At 40.8% G+C, this 17,535-nt stretch overlaps 2 protein-coding genes across 8 annotated transcripts in view; both read left to right on the top strand.

Annotated features, from left to right (window-relative positions):
* The window catches only part of dnajc28 (DnaJ (Hsp40) homolog, subfamily C, member 28), a 34,378-nt gene extending 33,331 nt beyond the window's left edge, over positions 1-1,047 (top strand). Inside the window, exon 5 of the transcript XR_005639748.1 lies at positions 420-1,047. The gene's annotated coding sequence lies outside the window, so the exon portion shown is untranslated. The remainder of the gene's footprint in view (positions 1-419) is intronic.
* A 1,256-nt stretch (positions 1,048-2,303) lies between these two features.
* The window catches only part of gramd1a (GRAM domain containing 1A), a 32,894-nt gene continuing 17,662 nt past the window's right edge, over positions 2,304-17,535 (top strand). The window contains exons 1-9 of one of the 7 annotated variants that reach the window (XM_039806050.1): positions 2,304-2,485; positions 3,211-3,350; positions 5,904-7,013; positions 14,490-14,724; positions 15,671-15,691; positions 15,924-16,008; positions 16,236-16,339; positions 16,542-16,637; positions 16,955-17,035. In XM_039806050.1, coding sequence (XP_039661984.1) covers positions 6,544-7,013; positions 14,490-14,724; positions 15,671-15,691; positions 15,924-16,008; positions 16,236-16,339; positions 16,542-16,637; positions 16,955-17,035 — 1,092 coding nt within the window. In that variant the 5' untranslated portion in view covers positions 2,304-2,485; positions 3,211-3,350; positions 5,904-6,543. Of the gene's footprint in view, positions 2,486-3,210; positions 3,351-3,998; positions 4,583-5,903; positions 7,014-11,532; positions 11,904-12,750; positions 13,044-14,489; positions 14,725-15,670; positions 15,692-15,923; positions 16,009-16,235; positions 16,340-16,541; positions 16,638-16,954; positions 17,036-17,535 lie in introns of those variants that run through there. The other 6 variants (XM_039806053.1, XM_039806052.1, XM_039806055.1 and 3 more) reach the window with 6 other exon arrangements.

Below are 17,535 nucleotides of genomic sequence, written 5' to 3'. Positions count from 1 at the left end.
ATCTTTTTTTTGTGGTGCTTTTTTATTAATATTTAAGTTATTATGCAGGCGTTGGTCATTACCTTTGCTTGCCTTGAGATGAACTAAGCAGTGGCTTTTATACTCATTTTTAATTTAAAAAAGAAGCAGCAGGTCTGGCATGCAAAATAATCACTGACTTGTTTTGTTAAACAAATTCTTTCGGACAAACACATGCAGAGTGCAGCAAACAACCATGCAGGGCTTAAAGGGATAGCTACCATGAAATGCAATGTGTTGCTTTTATGTTTGTCTGTAAATAAATGTGTAGAACTTGTATGAATTTGTGTGTCTCGTATGTGTTTAAACTTGCTGCACACCTAATCGCCCTTCGGGGACACAAATAAAAGTTGAAGTTGAAGTTGTAAATAAATGCTCTGTTCTCCTGTCCCTCTCCATAGGTCAGAGGTCATGGTCAGCTACAGAACTCTGCCGCTGGCAGGGATTCAGTTCTTTGCTCAAGGACACTTCAGCAGAGAAGCGTTTGCTCCAGTGTTTTGAAATTAAGGGTTATGAAAAGCGAATGCTAGTTGCTTGACTCAGTGAGTCAAGCAAGGCTGTGCTATTGAGGGTTTTTCGAGGATTTCACGCTATTTTTCACAAAGTCAACTGACTTCACCTGGTGGGTTGGGTCCAAATCTCTCCCTGTTTGAGACTAAAATGCTCTAACTAGCTGTCTATCGAGTTTACCTTGAAAGCTTGTCTAGTTTAATATATACAGTAGGTGCCAAGGAGTGTGTACATTTTTTTTATTTTCACCAAATTGAGTCTAAGCCTGTAATTATTTTTGTTATTCTATTTCTGCCATATTGAGTTTTAGTTGTAGTTATTTTATGTCCTATTTTTTATTTTGTTGTATTGTAAATTACGTTTTAGCGACCTGGTGAGGTTTCACTATAAGCCCCCCACGGGTTTCTGACCTCTCCAGCATGCACTCTTTCTCTTTCCATGTGAAAGACATATGTTATGATTTATGCTGTATCGTTTTCTATGAATGTGTGCAAAACAATAAACCTAAACTTAAACCTACTGGACGTTATGCATGAGCTAAACACAGTCAATTTGTCCTCATATTTGTCCACATATCTATCTATCATCTACTCATTTTCTATTATACTTTATTGACTTGTCACTACCAAAATTATACAAATGAACGCTTCATTTTATCTTCTGTTTATTTATCTGCTTCTTGTTTTTTAGCCACCGCAATCTAATTCAATGTGCTAAACTTACAATTAACATTCTTTTTTCAGTCTTGTTTGGTGAATCTTTCATGATATCCACTAAATTTGGTATCAATAACTACTGATTTTCCTCTCAGGGTGCTGCTGCAAACTACATTCATTTATCATAACAATAAATCGTTTAACCAATAATTCCATTCCCTCTAGTTCTTAACTATACTGTATCGCTTCTCTTCTTATCAGTTTGATATATTCCATTAAAGGGTCCGACAGTTAGTCAATGCCAGTTGGCTGGTCCGAAAAACAAGGCCGCTGTCAAGGCTAGGCTGACAAAACAGACATTGACTGAAGGCCTCAGCTTGCGTGCTGATGACATTGACAAACAGATTCACGTGGTCAGTACAGTCAGCGTGTTGACGTGATTAATGTAATGACTTGTTTTTGCCTTGTGACATGCCAGGTCACATTAAACATGTTCCACTCTGAGACCATACATACATTAAAAAGATATGCAGTGTACATGGGTAGGATACAAGCTGTGTGTCTGCCAGTTTCACTGTGTGTGTGTGTTTGTGTGTGTTTGTGTATTTTGGCTGCATTAGAGGTCATTGATGTTGTCATGTGATGTAACCGGATGACACAGTGAAGCACTTAATAAGGATCCTTGCCTCTTTTAACCTTGTGGTAGCCTGAGAATGATAATGACAGTAAAAATCAGCCAGAGCAATCTTGAGAATTAGACACAGGGTGAAAGAAAGCCCTTGGGTTGGCACACACATGAGGGGGGAAATTTCAAGGAAATGTTGACATATGATAAACCCTGTGTGTGTGTGTGTGTGTGTGTGTGTGTGTGTGTGTGTGTGTGTGTTTGTGTGTTGTATATGGGGGTGGGCTGCACCTCTGTCACCCTACACACGCATACACACAGTGAGTGACACACCTTCTTTCTCGCTATGCTGGTGATGTTTTTTATTTTTAGCACAGATCGAGTTTCCAGTCCCCCGATTCAGCAGCCTGAGGTGCTCGGCAACACAACTCCCTGTATCCTGGAACCGCTTCTTGCCCGCTTGGCAGCATATGTAACACAGATGCAGTTGGTTCTCTGTTTTGAAGTGGAGTCGGTGAAGTGTTGATTGCAGGAGGCGGTTACAGGGAGTGAGAGGACGGAGGATGCCTGGAAAACCTATGAAGATTTTGAAAATGCCAAGTCATTGTGATGCTCATTCATCGATTTAAAAGGACACAGAAGCAACTGCTGGCTGAAAAGCAAAACTGGCAGGCAGGTAAAAGCAAATTCATTACAACAAAAGATGTGCATATTTTCAGGATATATGTTGTTGTTTAATACTGTATATTCCTTAAAAAAACAACCTGAAATGATACCTCTTTGACTTTATTTCTATCAGGGCTTCTAAAGTTTAGTTGTTGAAGTCTGTCATTATGTGTCTTTTTAAAAAGTCTGGTACATTGATGGCTCAACATTATGGAAATAAGATTGAATCATGCAAAGCATGTACACGTGATGGGGTGTAGGGACTAAAAATGAGATTTGAAGTTGAAGTAATACTTCCTGTGCAGTACACTAAAACTGTTAGGTTATTTTAAACTATTAGTCAATTAATCAATTAGCTGATCAACACAAATCTAAGCTGCAATTATTTTGATAATCTATTCATTATTTAAGTTATTTTTCAGGCAAAAATGCCTAACATTGCCCGTTCCAGACTCCCAGTTGTGAGGATTTGTTGCATTTCTTTGTGTTATGCAATAGTAAACTGAATATATTTGGGTTGTTGGTCGGACAAAACAAGTAATTTGAAGATGTTACTTTGGACTTTAGGAAACCTTGATGGACATGTTTTACCATTAACACAAATTATAATTTTCTCAATTAATTGGAAAACTTGCAATTATTTCCCCAATTAATCTGAAAAATAAATCAATAATGAAAAGAATTACCTAAAATCTAAAGCATTTAAGTCATGTAATTCTATGTTATTTGTTTCAGCTTCAGACAAGGTGACTTGTCATTGGCCTTGTTTACTGTGTATGTCCTGGAAGAGAAGATATCCAATCTCTTACATGCTGCATCCTACCTATAATTGTTCATGACACCATATGAAGCGATGCTGCTGCAGGAGGAGAGGGGTGAGATGAATATGTCTATTATGCCATACACACTATGCCACACTGCTTTTTTGTTGCTGCTAAAAAGTTCCATAATCAATTACTTTTTAAAGGGAACTCTGCCTAATAAGGAATCACAAACCTCACATACAGTTTAATCGCAATTTAGTGAGGTTTATGATGAGTTATCAGACTGCAAAAAATGACTGCACATAACCGCTTTAGACACAAGGGGTCGCAATGTTTCTGTCAATTCATTTTGGTCACATAACAGCTCCCTTCATATTAACTCTGAAATCTGTGGATTTACTGGATTTACCTGTAGGTATTGTTGCTCATCGTGTACTGAGAAAACCTGTCGTGGTGTCTTTGCTACGATAACCGAAACTATATGGGATTGCTATTTGTTTCTCTGTAACTGCAGGCCCAGTTCATGCATGCAACGTGGTCGATTTGTTTTAACTTAATTAATCATTAGATTGTGGTTGTTAAAGTATAATGCAAACGTTCGATGTTTTTTAGTTGTTTGATGTAAACACGTTTCTTCTTCTCTCGCCACATCCTCTGGACAGTTATTTTCCCGGACTGTACCACAAAGTTTGTCTGAGGGGTGGCCGTTTTGATTTGCTGATGGTTGTGTACATTTGATTACATATTAATAAACGTTTTTTGTTTTTATAATATGTAGAATGCCGATATTGAGAGTGTTCGTGGATGTATGTCGTATACAAATACGTAGCAGGGACAATACTTTTCTAGATATGACTTATCGTTACCCCCCACCTACTCGGCCGAGTGACTGGCGTTCCTTTTTCACTTTTCGACAAAAAAAAACTGTCTGTTACTTTAAAACCAAGTTAGTACGCCATTAATGCTAAGCTAACTTTGGTTGTTAGCTTTACATTTAGTTTAATACGTGTTTTGTACCGGGGCGTATAAAAGGGAAAATGAAAGACGTCGGCGTGGTACTTTATCTGCTGGAAGTTAAAGCCTTCTAGCCAGATAGTCATCTTTTGTGAGCTGTCGGCCTTCAGAGGCCGGGGGGCTAAGGTAGCTATACTTGGCTGTGTTTAGCGTTAGCTGGCTAAAGGCTAACTGTTAGCTGCAGCCGGCAGATGCGTCTTTACGCAGCTAAGAATGTTGATGTGTTCCTGTGAAAAAGTGGATTTTAACATTACTTCCCGCACTGTCGCTCGGCTTGTTTTCGAAGCCGAGCAAGATAACAGAAACGGAGGAAACTCATCCAATGGGAGGTAGGAGTTCCAACTTTAGTCTTCCCAGGCTGCAGCGTTTTATTCTGTGCAATTATATTAAACCCGATTTCATTCTGAAAGCCTGTTATTCTTCTGTGTTTAACTGCACGCAATAAAGTGGTGCCAACAGATATCAGTGGTTGGCGGCGTTTCACATAACTGCATTTCATTCAAGTGCTGCGTTTCTTAAGCCAAAATGAACAGAGCAACAACAACAATGTTGAGTAATGGACTTGATATCAGAAGAGCAGCTCTGTTCCTGAACACTTGCTTCACACTGCAGACATGTATTTGCTTGTTTGTGCCGTAGTGTTCCGCGTCTGAAATGGCTGTGGTCCGTGTAGTGTTGTGCGATTACATCTTGACGTGGCCTGTGTTTAATGACAAAAACGATCATACTTGTGTGAACCAAAGAGTGAAGGCTGCACGGGGATTATGGTGGATTACTGTGGACAAACAAATCTAGATGCCAAGATAGGTCTTGTTCAAATAGATCACAGCAAATACTGTCAGACGTGCTTGGCCCTTGCCTTGGAAGTGTCTGCTTTGAAGGCAAACAATGGAGTGACATACACACACACAATCCTTCCCTGTTGGAGGACACATCTGGAGTATTTTTTATTTTTTTTTATGTAGTTATGACCTTGATAGCTTATAGTGGCAATTAGACCATGTTATGAGCGGTATGAACTATGTATTTTCAAAAGGTGTTGTCTGTGTCTGCTGCACTGTCGGACAGTTGCTGTGTGAGATTGTGTGTTGTTCTTTGTGGACTGTTTTAGGACCAGCTGTGTTTTTGTCCAAGTCCAAGGTTTGGAAATTCATGTTCTTGGATGGAGTACCTGCTATTTTGCCCAGGGACTGATCTGTATGGGCTCTCCTTGCACCACACAGGGGTTCAGTTTTTCTCTTGGTGTTTAATCCTGTCCACTGATAAATGCACAGTGACTGGTGTGAGTCAGCCGGTCCCATGTTCACCCAGTTTTAGCTATTTCTGAGTTACTTGAAGGGAGACCATCTTAAAATATGGAGCTAAAGTGATTATCAGTTCTCCAAACCTAGGCAAAAATAACAAAATAAAATACACGCTTTATATACATTCTATTGATCGGCCCTCTAATGGCAACCGTAATTCATTGCAAATACATCATCATCATATGATACCTCATATTCCCAGAACTGGCAAAGCAGACAGTATCAAAGACCAGACAGCAATAACCCTGGTCATGCAGTCATTTGTTTTTGTGGTAAAAACATTTTAGAAAAGTTGCAGTAAGGCCTGCCTTTTGAATGCAAAGTTTCTGCTCTTGTCACTCCTCAGGTAGCTACTTCCAGTCACAGATCTGTCTTTGTCTGAGACTTCAACTCTTGCAAAGATGAGCCTGATTATGCAAATGCAGGCTTGAAGTCTGCCAATGGGAAGAGAGCAGGGGAATACTGAAGAAAGAGAGTGACACCAGACAGTGCAAGAGGTGCTGAGGAGGAAGGGGTGAAGCTCATAAGCTTAACCCAGAAAAGGGAAGATGGAGCATTAAGTCACTCTTTACCAACATAAATCCACATTGGACAACTGGAAATGGATTGCCCAATGAACACAAATTGAGAAGGCCTGTGAAATTATGTGACACACCTCCTCCCAGCTTCCTGTTGCATCATTTTCACATCTACAACAGTGTTGACTTGTGAAAAACGGTTTTATCTCTTGGGAAATATTTACTTACCTAACACTTCACAGAAAATATGGAGACTATTGAATCAGCTTTACTTTAGGATAGTGTTACTTTATGTCAGAGTTGATTTGCCTGGAGGGACTGTTTATTGTGTTTACCCATCCTGTTTCTAAAATAAATCAAACACAAGCATGACTAAACCATCTCGGTCTGTCATCATGGGTCAATCTTAACTTTAAAAATGCAACAAGCCCTTGTTGGTGCCCTTGATTTGACTGGAAAGCTTTGAAGATGACTATGTCCTCTCCTGTGGGACTAGAAGGCATCACTCTGGCTCAGCCCATTCCGGTTCCAACGCTGACTATCCTGCCACCATCCTCTGATACGGAGTCCTGGTCTCGCTCACCTAGCCCCAGACCTTCACGCTCTAGCCGCCATGGTCGATCCCACCGCAGCAGGACCCGAACCAGGAAATGTAATGAGGAAGAGCAATGCTGCACTCCTAAGCGACAATGGTGCAAAACACCGCATATTGTAGTAGAGGAAACTGCAGAGAAGGGCACCATTCGACATCGCAGCCCCTCGCCCTCTCCCTCTGTGGCCAGTCAGAGAGAGGGGGAAGAGCAAGGTCAGGACAGCCCTTCACAGGACCTCCTCCTGCCGCCGTCTCGCTCCTGGTCTCATAGTCCCTCTCCCAGCCGGCGCTCCCGTTGGTCCCTCAGGAGCCTGCTCAGCAGAGACTCTGACTGGGAGAGCTGCAGGTTAGTGTGCTGGATTCATCCTTAAATAACCAGCCAAAGATTAAAGAAATTATGATGAAAGAAATAATAAAATAAAGCGCTAGTATGCCGCATTCCTTCCTTCATTCATTCAGTTGACCGTTTTCTCTTTGAGGATGGGCTCACTCATCTTAAAGCACCAGCACCTCATAAGGTTCAGTGGCTTAAGCAGAGCAACCACACCGTCAGCACTGTTTGACTGTCTCATGGGTATTCCACGCAATCAGCTTTGTAAAACCTCAGCCAATTTGCATTCAGGCCTTCTGAGACCAGATTTGGCTGCAGTGACTGACTGGAGTGAGTAGCCTTTAATTTGTTCTTGCTGGTTGGGAGTAAAAAAGCCGTACATCTGACAGATTTACGCTTAGTCGACTTTTCTCAAATGTTACAGAAGGTCAACTATTTTGGATCAGGGTGGCGTTAATTAGCTAATGGCTAAAACTAGTGAGAACAGATTACACCGTTAAAATCCTGACTGAGTTGATTCATGGTACACTATCACGTTCTAAAAAAAAAAAAGCAGGCCACACTCGGGTGGTTGAATTTCAGTGATGAACAAGAAATGTCCTTTCTACCCAGAACTAAAACATACATACGTACAGTTTGCCCTGCAATTGATTGCTATTTTAAAATTATAATATATGCTTTAAAGAAGAGTTACCTGTTAAAATAAGAGAACGGCAAGGTTATTTAAACTGTAAACAAAGAAAGTGAGACGGCTGTTGTGGCAATGAAGAAGAACAGAGCTGGGTCACAGGGAGCTAGAGGCGGGGTTCATGCGCCATTTATCCTTCCTCTGAAGCATGACATCACTTTCAGCCAATGGGAACGGGCTCTTAGTCTGATGATGTCACGCGAGCCCAATCAGAGGAGGTTCTGGGGGACCACTGCAGAGGGTGATCCTCTCTTGTGCTCCATATGAACAGCTGTGCCCTTGTCCTCTTTATTTACACATAATTTTATTGACCCAGTTTAGGGCTGCAACTAACGATTATTTTCACTGTCGATAAAATGTCAGAAAAATGGTGATCAAAAACCCAAGATGACGTCCTCAAATTTCTCTGTCCACAACTCAAAAATATTCAGTTTACTGTCATAGAGGAGTGAAGAAACTAGAAACAATTTTCACATTTAAGAAGCTGGAATCAGAGAATTTTAACTTTTTTTTTTCTTCATAAAAATGACTCAAACGATTAATCGAATATCTAAATAGTTGGCAATATATTTAATAGTTGACAATTAATCAATTAATCTTTGCAGCTCTAACTCAGTTTTATTGTTTTGCTGAATATTAACAAAACTTTATATCCAGATTTTAGTTATGACCCTTCCAATGATGGTTTGACAGTGTTTTTTTTAAATTATAAAAACCGTATGTTTATAAAGCAAGGGAAAGATTTTGGATTAAATAATGTTTGGTAAATCCTAACACGCCTTTTCAGAATAATGCTCAAGCAAACAAATGTCTAGTGTTAAGTAAACCATAAATCAGATAAGTTATGAAAGAAATAATTAACCCTATTCACACTTGGCACTGAAACTAATCTTTGGTCCTCCAATACTGCTTCAAATTTAAATAAATGATGGCAAGAAAACCACAATGAAGACTTTGACTGAAGTATTTATACAGCATGACAGGCTCTCCAGACACAGTTGATTTGCATTCTTCACACAACTTGGACAAGACTAACCTCTTCCCAAAGGCGAGCTGCTGCGCTGCCATGCGGCCTTATGGCAAATGTTTATTTTTCGTGTTTAACAGTGGAAAGTTTCTTGTAGATAAAATCAGCTGTGGGCAGTTGACACAAATGCCACTCGAGATGCATTGAAGAGTCGTTGTGAACCGCAGACAGTCTGAGCTAAATCTTCTCATCATTGACTCGGATCAGTTCATTGAATTTCATCATGTCAGTGGGGACAAGGCATGCCATTACGAGTTCTTTATTTGGCTTCCTTATAGAAACTTATTGCAGCAGCTCACAGTCTATGATCACGTTCAAATATCTTTTGATATTGAGAAAAGCAGGAATTATGGTTGAGAAAGGGAGATCCTGCCAGTGTGTACTACATAGTCTTGGTAGTCTTGTAATAATTTGATAGTTACCATATAGTGATTTTATAAGTATTATAGAAAATTTTGTTCTAACTTTTAAATAAAGCAGTCTCCGATCTACTTTAAACACTGGTTGGATGCAAGGCCAGGTCTAAAGACCCGTGTTGACCTATTCAGACTGTTAGTGTTGGTCTGAAAGATGTACTGTCTGAACAGGGCCTATACGTATATCATGCCTTAAAACCAGGCCTGCTATAAAAGGCTCCTCAGACTTGTTGGCACAGTAAATTACTAAAGGAAGAGTATCCATAGAAGATGTATCAGAAGAAGAAGTAGGAAGGTATACTTCATTAATCCCGCAAGGGGCAATTACATTTTTCCACTCTGTTATATACAGCATATTCACGCACACAGGCCCAAATACAGGCACAAACAGGCCCTAGACGCATGCATTATGTATGGAGAAATGTCCGAGTGAGTGGGCTGCCTCAAAGGATGGCGCCCACAGCAGTGATAGGATTCAGAGAGGACACCAAAAGATCTTGGTTGCTAAGCTTGTGTGGCTGTAGCTTCTAAACAAATGAGATGTCAGAGGTGGCTTTAAATGGTTTTCCTGTGTTTGTAGTTGTATCTTCTGTGCCTGTGAGGCATTTTATTTGAGAACATCTAAATCAACCCAATATCTTCCTTCTTGACCTTGGCCAGAAATGACCAATCTGCTGGTGTGACTACTTGCAGCACAAGGGTGCTGATGAAACAGTCGATATCTTTGTATGTTCTATGAAAATCTCCAACACAGTGACCCGCTGACTGATTGCGATTGATTGTAATTGTGACCTCTCTTTATTTTTCTGCCACACTGTATCGGTTCAGCTTTGACTTTTCCTGGTTCACATAGTCTACATAAAGTTTAGTCTAAATTCAGTTGGGGTGTTTACATTCACTCTGATTATCAATCCACTTTTGGACCTGATTTCAGACATTCTTCTAAAGTTTATTTCACTGTTGCTGGTCTGTATCTCATAGCCAGCTCCATTGTATTTACTTTGAACCTGTGTTTTTTTTTTTTTTTTGGTAATAATCTTTTATTTAGTGGTTTCTTTTATATTATGGATTGTGTTTGCCCTAGACTCGTTGGATTCTGCACGGTGTTTATGCCAGAAGCTACAATCTCCTGATTAGCCAGAAGATATTGTTCTGTCCTTTTCCTCTTGCTCTGTTGAAATAAGAAATTTTCTGTTGGCAGAAAGGAAAAGGCATGTAAGTGCAAGTAGCACCTTTTACATCGTGTATACCCAACTCCTGAACATATATCCCGCTATTCTTCTAAACTCCATTCAGTGTCTGTCTTGCCCCTTCCTCAATTTCCACCCAGCCCATGAAACTCCACGTCATTATCATAGGCCATTGGCGAACCTCAGAAAAAACAGATTACAGAGAGGGAGACTGAATGGTGGAGATGTTGGCCTAGCTCAGCCCAGCCTGGATTATGATGTGGACTCTAATCCAGAGGAATGGCCAGAGAGATTGAGGGTTAAAGGATTGCATGGGCTCTGGGCTATGGCCAGGTGGATTCACCACAGGCAGCCATGGTCTATGTGTTTACAATGCTAGTCATGTTTAACCTGTTTTTTTTTTTTTTTAAACTTCCATCTGACAGTGTCAAGGTATTCATCCCAAGTAATAAGCAATCTAAAAACATCCCTTTTATATTTTAGACATTTTCGTTTTTGGAACATATAGACTGAAAAAAAACGGGGGCCTGTATAATCTGCCGCGTATGTTCTTGAATAATTGTTTGGTCTATAAAATATCAGAAATTAGTCAAACGTTCCTATGACAGTTTCCCAGAGACCAGAAGGTGGTCGTCAAGCTGCTTATTTTATCCAACCAACAGTCCAAAATCAAAAGATATTTAAATCACTATCACAGAGGAATAAGAAAAGGGCATTTATCTACATGTGAGGAGTCGGAACCATTGGGATTTTGCTACTTCTGCTTAAAAATGGCATACACCAGTTATCAAAATATTACACTTAATTGTTTACTCATGATCAATCTCAGTCTCTTAAAACTCACAGTACCTGTGTTGGAAATGCTACAGATCCCCACATATGAATCTGAGAATTGAATTGCTCAAGCTTGTTTTGGTCATCTGTTTTGGTAATGAATAAAAGAAGCATACAGGGCCTGCAAAAGTCAGGATTTCACATGCTAAAAAAGGCATCCATTGCAAAGATAACTATGTTAGTAAATGTGATTTGCGACCTGTTGTCTGTGCGGTACTGGTCCCTCTGAATTCAGATAAACCCCTTCAGTTTTGACTATGCCTTTATCTTCCTTATCGGTTCCCCCAGTTCAGCACTACCTCACTGTAAAAAAGCAAGGCCTCACTCAACACATGGAGCCGCCTCCTCCTCTTCCCTCCCTCCACCCACCCACCCTCTCCCTTGTTGCAAAGGGGATTACGGATGGACGCAGAGACTGCAGCCCGTTACCGGATCCTGCTAACGGCATAAAGAGCAGCGGTCCGTCCGGTACCTGGCTGCAAAATGCAGGGGAGGTCGGCAACAATGAGAAAATAACATCCGACCGCTGGACGGTGGACGATGGGCGCATTTCTACCCCGAGACTAAGCGATGAAAACAAGGCAGAAGAGCGGACATACACCCTTGTAGCGTCTGGCTTGCTTTAGCGGCATACACACACTCTCACACGCACACACACCAAAAACACCATATTGATACAATAGTGAGCAGCAGCGTGTGAGTATTCTTGTGGATATCAGTTGGATCGCAAACGCCTCATGACATGTTCGAGTAAGTGACAAAAGAGAGTCTCCTTTAGTGTAATGAATAGCATACATGCTATGCAGTGATCTGTCTGTGGTCCTCCTATACCGTCCATGGATGTTTGTCGTGGTCAGATGACTCACAGCTTTGCAAATCCCACTGATAACATGGGTGGGACAGGCATCGTCTATGTAAAAACAGGTGTGCAGTCACAGTCTGATATTAGCTGTAAACTGATAGCTAGCTGTGTGTTTATGTTCATGCTGTCGGTGCTCATTCATTCTAACGTTACTAAAGGTAAAGCCCCCTCAACACCTCCACCCCATTTCACTGACCATAGCAGTCTCCACCCTTGCACAATCGAGTGCTTCATGATTTTAACGAATTGTATAATTCGAATTTATTATCATATTTGGCGTTGTTAAGTTTCTTGCGTGTTTGTCCAGTTATATAGCTAGTGTTACTGGACTGGATTGTTTTGGGTAGCTGGACCGGTGTGCTAGCTGTCCCATTAGCTCATCTTTTTAGCTCGCTTCGCTTTATTATTCATTAAGGTTAACTACAACAGAGAGTACCAGAGGTTCGTATTGAAAATTGGGACAAATTATGCTGCCGGTTAGCCTTTTACATATGTGCTGCTGACGGATTGTAAACACATGCTGACAGTTTCACATCATGGTCACACTCAGTCGCATTTACTTACCGTTACGCACAACAACAAGCCTCTTTACAGCAACCTGCTGCACGATTGTGCGAGAAGGTGATCATTTTGACTCCCCCTTTCCCTCTCCAGCTCCTGTCACTGGCAGCAGCACAGTGTGCAATATAGAGGTTATTACAAAAGATGTGTTGCACTTTGCGTGAGTTACAGACTGACAGGGGTGGGTAAAGTTGTACAGGATGTTGACCAACTTGGACTGCATCCTCTTCTCAGTCACCATTTTTTAGAGAAGCTTTTTTGCCCAACTCCGTCCTAGCACCACTCAGTCTAGTTAAGACTCCAGATGGGCTGGAGAAAGATAAAATGGAGAGCTAGATGGAAGAAATCAGGATAAAAATTGACTGGTGGATTCACCACTGGCAGCATAAATCAGGGGTAGGGGAATTAATACAAAAATCATCATATTATCATGGAGGTAGCAAAAACTCTAATGAGGATAGTTTGAGGTAAGTGTGTATGTGTGGGGAGCAGTTTGGCTCAAAGGGAGCAAATGAAGTGATTAGATCTTGGTCTGGCATCATTAATGAATCTAGCAACTGTAGCCCAGAAGTACCATACTGTTTAGTAAGTGAGCAGAGCGCTCATCAAGTTGGAGGCTATCTTATGTGTAGAGTTTACTTGTATAAAGCTAGCACTTGGGCAGCTACATCTAATTCAAGGTGTCTGCTCGGGATAAGAGAATGGACAGTGGTAAGTGTGTGTGTGTGTGTGTGTGTGTGTGTGTGTGTGTGTGTGTGTGTGTGTGTGTGTGTGTGTGTGTGTGTGTGTGTGTGTGTGTGTGTGTGTGTGTGTGTGTGTGTGTGTGTGTGTGTGTGTGTGTGTGTGTGTGTGTGTGTGTGTGTGTGTGTGTGTGTGTGTGTGTGTGTGTGTGAAATTCTAAGATGACTAAAGGTGATAGTAGCGGTTGTTTTACTTACAGAGGAATGACATGAAACCATGGAAACTGTGCTGTGGTGTAAATATAGTCATTTACGCGTGTCACTGGTGTGAACATTAAATGCAAATGTTTTGGCGGCAGTAGGATGACCCTGATGAGGACACTAGAGTCTGAACCATTATTTTGTGGTTAAAGGTGGAGTCAGAATTTCTGGAGAGATTATTTGAATTCAACGCCCAAACAAATTCATATTTGTATACCAAGTTGGCAAATTAATAAATCCAATCTTATTTACATTTTATTATCCTGGTGTAGCTCTGTTCCTCGTTGGCGAGGCGTGGGAGAGGGAAGAGATATTCGCTGAATTTGACAGTGTATTGGATTAGAATCACAGACCATCTTTAAAGTGTAAAGCATATCAAATGTAAGATAAAATCACTGTCAATCATAAGTAAATAGTGGTCTTGAAATTGTTTAGGCCTTTTTAGTCGATTGTCTGTCATAGCTGTTATTGATCACATTTCTGTCAATTGACTAATTGTTTGAGTCCTGACCATGCTGTTACTTCAAAGTCAAGACCACTGTGCAGCCTTTTTCTGCGTCTATGTCTAATGGTGCATTTTAGTCTTAAAGTCAGATGTGTAAATTACAGCTCAAACCCTCTGAAGTTCATGATATTCCTGGTAGCGTAATTCTAAGGGAAAATGTGGGTGTTGTGTAGTAACACTTCTTGATTGGACAGTCTTCTTGATTGGACAGTCTTAAGTCCCATTACTGAAATGCTTTAAATACCTTGACTGTCTGGCTGCTGTACCAGTCAAAGTTCAGCTGATCAAACTGGCATTACATGTTTTTTTCTTTGGTCTTCAGTAGGCAGTTTGAGATGGCATGCTATTATCAAACAGGAAACGCCTGCAGCCTTTAATTTTGAAATTAAATATGAAAGAGTTTCCTTCTCTCTCTATCTCTCTCTCCTCTGAGTTAAATCTGTCTCTGTGTCATTTTTTTTCTCCAGTACGGCCAGTAACTCTCCACGTAGCACCCCCGGCAGCTCTCCCTCCCTGCGGCGCAGGGTCCTCGGGGGAGGCAGGGCCAGTGAGAGTGAGGGAGGAGGAGAGAAGAGCAGTGTTGGAGGAGGAGGAGGAGGAGGAGGAGGAGGTTCGGATAGCCCTCTGCCCTCCATACCCTCTGCCTCCTCCCTCACATCCGCCTACCCACTTGCTTCTCGCCACTTCAGCCGCAATGCCAAGGTAATATCCGTGATCAAGGTGATATGTTCTAGATGGGTGCTAAGCTTAATTTCTAAATCTACTGCTGGCAAGAGGTTTGTAGATATGCAGATATGGAGAGGTGAGGCTAAAGGCAAGAGCTTTCTACCAGTGTTCCAGTTCAATATACAGTATGATTGGTATGTAAGCTTTATGTGTTTGAGTAGAAGACTCAAATCTCTTTCATGGTGACTTTGCACAGTTTGATCTAAAACAACAGTTAATAACAAGCTAACAAACAGTTGCACATGAAGGCTTCATTCTAACAGATTTTTCAATTAGTCTGAAGTTTTAGCTGCATTTTCAGTTAGACTTTTGAAAGAAATTGATGATCATCTTAAATACCAAAATGTTTCTTGGCAGGGGAAATGGCATTCCACTTCACACCACACACACATATAGCCATTTCCCCCGGCAAGAAACATTTTGGTATTTAAGATGATCATCAATTTCTTTAATTTTAGCCGTGTGAGCTGTTACAATGCTGAGTGTTTCTGTCAGTGGACTTTAAAAGGTTGTCATGTTTGCTCTCTGACAATTTACCTAGCCAGTTCCTGTAGTTCTGTGTGCCTGACGGTTTCATACAAGCTTTCACATCTCTTTTATCTCAGGCTCTTTGTTGTGAAAAGAACAGCTTGTTACTAATGATACTAATGACTGTTCATGACAGATGGTCACTGACACGCACCTTTTTTTTAAATGGAGAAGTGCTGAAAACGGCAAAACCTCAAGGTTACATGAAACAGGCATAGCCTGTGGGCCTGCACTGGCAGTATCACATTCATACAGATATTGAAGTGTGTTACTTTACCAAACGGTTGCTGATAGATTTTCCATACCTGTGTGAAGTTTGTACTCTAATCTTTTTATTGTTGAAGAGACCTTTTAATACTGTTCACTACTAAATATGCTGTTCTTTTCTTTACAGAAAATGCAGAGCTGGTACAATGTAAGTACACATTAACAGCCACTCATTCCACATTTCCACTCCAGGCTACATGACTTTGCTGAGTTTTGTCTCTTTAAGTTCCAGTTGAGTGGAACTAGTTACCAAGTAAAATGCTTATCAATGAAAAACTGTTAATCTTTTAGATATTAAGCCAAACATTCCAGCCTAGCCCTGATGTGCTGGCTAGTTGTGAAGTGAAATAACATGCTCTCTTTCCTGTCCTCACCCTAAGGTTCTCAGTCCTACATACAAACAGCGGAACGAGGATTTTCGTAAACTCTTTAAGAAACTTCCTGACACGGAGCGACTTATAGTGGGTGAGTGAGACACATACTGTAGGTGTCAAAGTTAAAACTCTGTGTGTGCTGAGCTAATGTGGAGCGAGCCACCCCTGTGGCACCACAAACTCACAAAGATTAAATACATCCACGTCAGACCCCATTAATTTAAACTTAACCTATTGAATTGTTGAAAAGGATTTTTTGATACAAGCCAGTTTTACAAGCTCATTTTAATTTACCTCTTTTCCTGTTCCTTTCCTCAGACTACTCTTGCGCTCTGCAGAAAGACATACTGCTTCAGGGCCGCCTTTATCTGTCAGAGAATTGGCTCTGTTTCTACAGTAACATCTTCCGCTGGGAAACCACTGTAAGTCATGGACACACTGTGTACACATTTGCACGCGCAGCCTAGTTAATGTCACACCTGCCATTAGATAAGAATTCCTTTTAAATGCACTTGTTTGCAGATCAATATAGATAGGCTCAGGCCCCTGTTGAGATAAGGGTATTGTGCACAGAAATACACACTGAAGCACACACACAATAAATCTTTCTCCTTCCCTGTACAGATCACTATCCTGCTGAAAGACGTGACCTCTATGACCAAGGAGAAGACTGCCAAGCTCATCCCAAACGCCATCCAGATCAGCACTGACAATGAGAAGGTCAGACTCGAGCAGAATGAACTAGTTTGGGCCCATTTTTAAAGAACTGAAGACTTCTAATTTTAGTCCAAAAGCACATTTCTGTAGTGTGTTGACACATGATTATTAATCCTTTACGGCTTAGTTAAGCTGCTACAAAAGCATGACAAGTGTTAGCTGTTGATACTGTTCACTTCAAATTATCCGTTTTTGCTAGTGAAGAAGTATGAAATGAGCTGACTTAACTTTATCTCCTCTGAGTGTAACAAAGTAAACATCCCAACAGAGGGAAACCATCAGTCAAATGACATTTTTCATCTTTCTTCCTTCCTGTCCAGCACTTCTTCACGTCTTTTGGAGCAAGGGATCGCAGCTTCATGATGATTTTCCGTCTGTGGCAGAACGCACTGTTGGAAAAGGTACAATCTCCTCTCCCACCCTCCTGCCGGTTTATGCTGCTGCCTGGTGTGACACGACTAGTATTTATCATCTTAGAATAGAACAGTGTCAACAAGCAAGAGATGGCCTCAAACACAGGCTTGGGAGAACAGTTTAAATCACTGTTATTTGCTGCATTTGAATATAGACATTTAGTTGGACAGCATTGGTGCAGAAACACAGCAGTTTAGGATTAAAGCCCATGGCAACAGACAGCGACATGAGGCATTGACTTAATGTTGCACCTGTAAAAGGCTGTCAAATAAATATGAAATCACCGCCAAAACAATTATCAAATGCTTTAGTCTGATTAGAATCAGAGATGTTAACTTCAAACCTACTTACTTGCTGATAGGATGGATTAAATTTGTCATTTGTCATAATGGAGATCAGCAAAATTCAACATTGTCTATCTTAAGGCAACACATTTCAAAGTCTGACAACAAAAAAAGACCAAAAATAAGTTGATTGGCTATTTTAA

This window comes from Perca fluviatilis, chromosome 7 (genome assembly GCF_010015445.1).
Source record: "Perca fluviatilis chromosome 7, GENO_Pfluv_1.0, whole genome shotgun sequence".
Taxonomy (NCBI): domain Eukaryota; kingdom Metazoa; phylum Chordata; class Actinopteri; order Perciformes; family Percidae; genus Perca; species Perca fluviatilis.
Note: the sequence above shows the minus strand (reverse complement) of the source record. Positions and strands in the feature narration are given on the sequence as shown.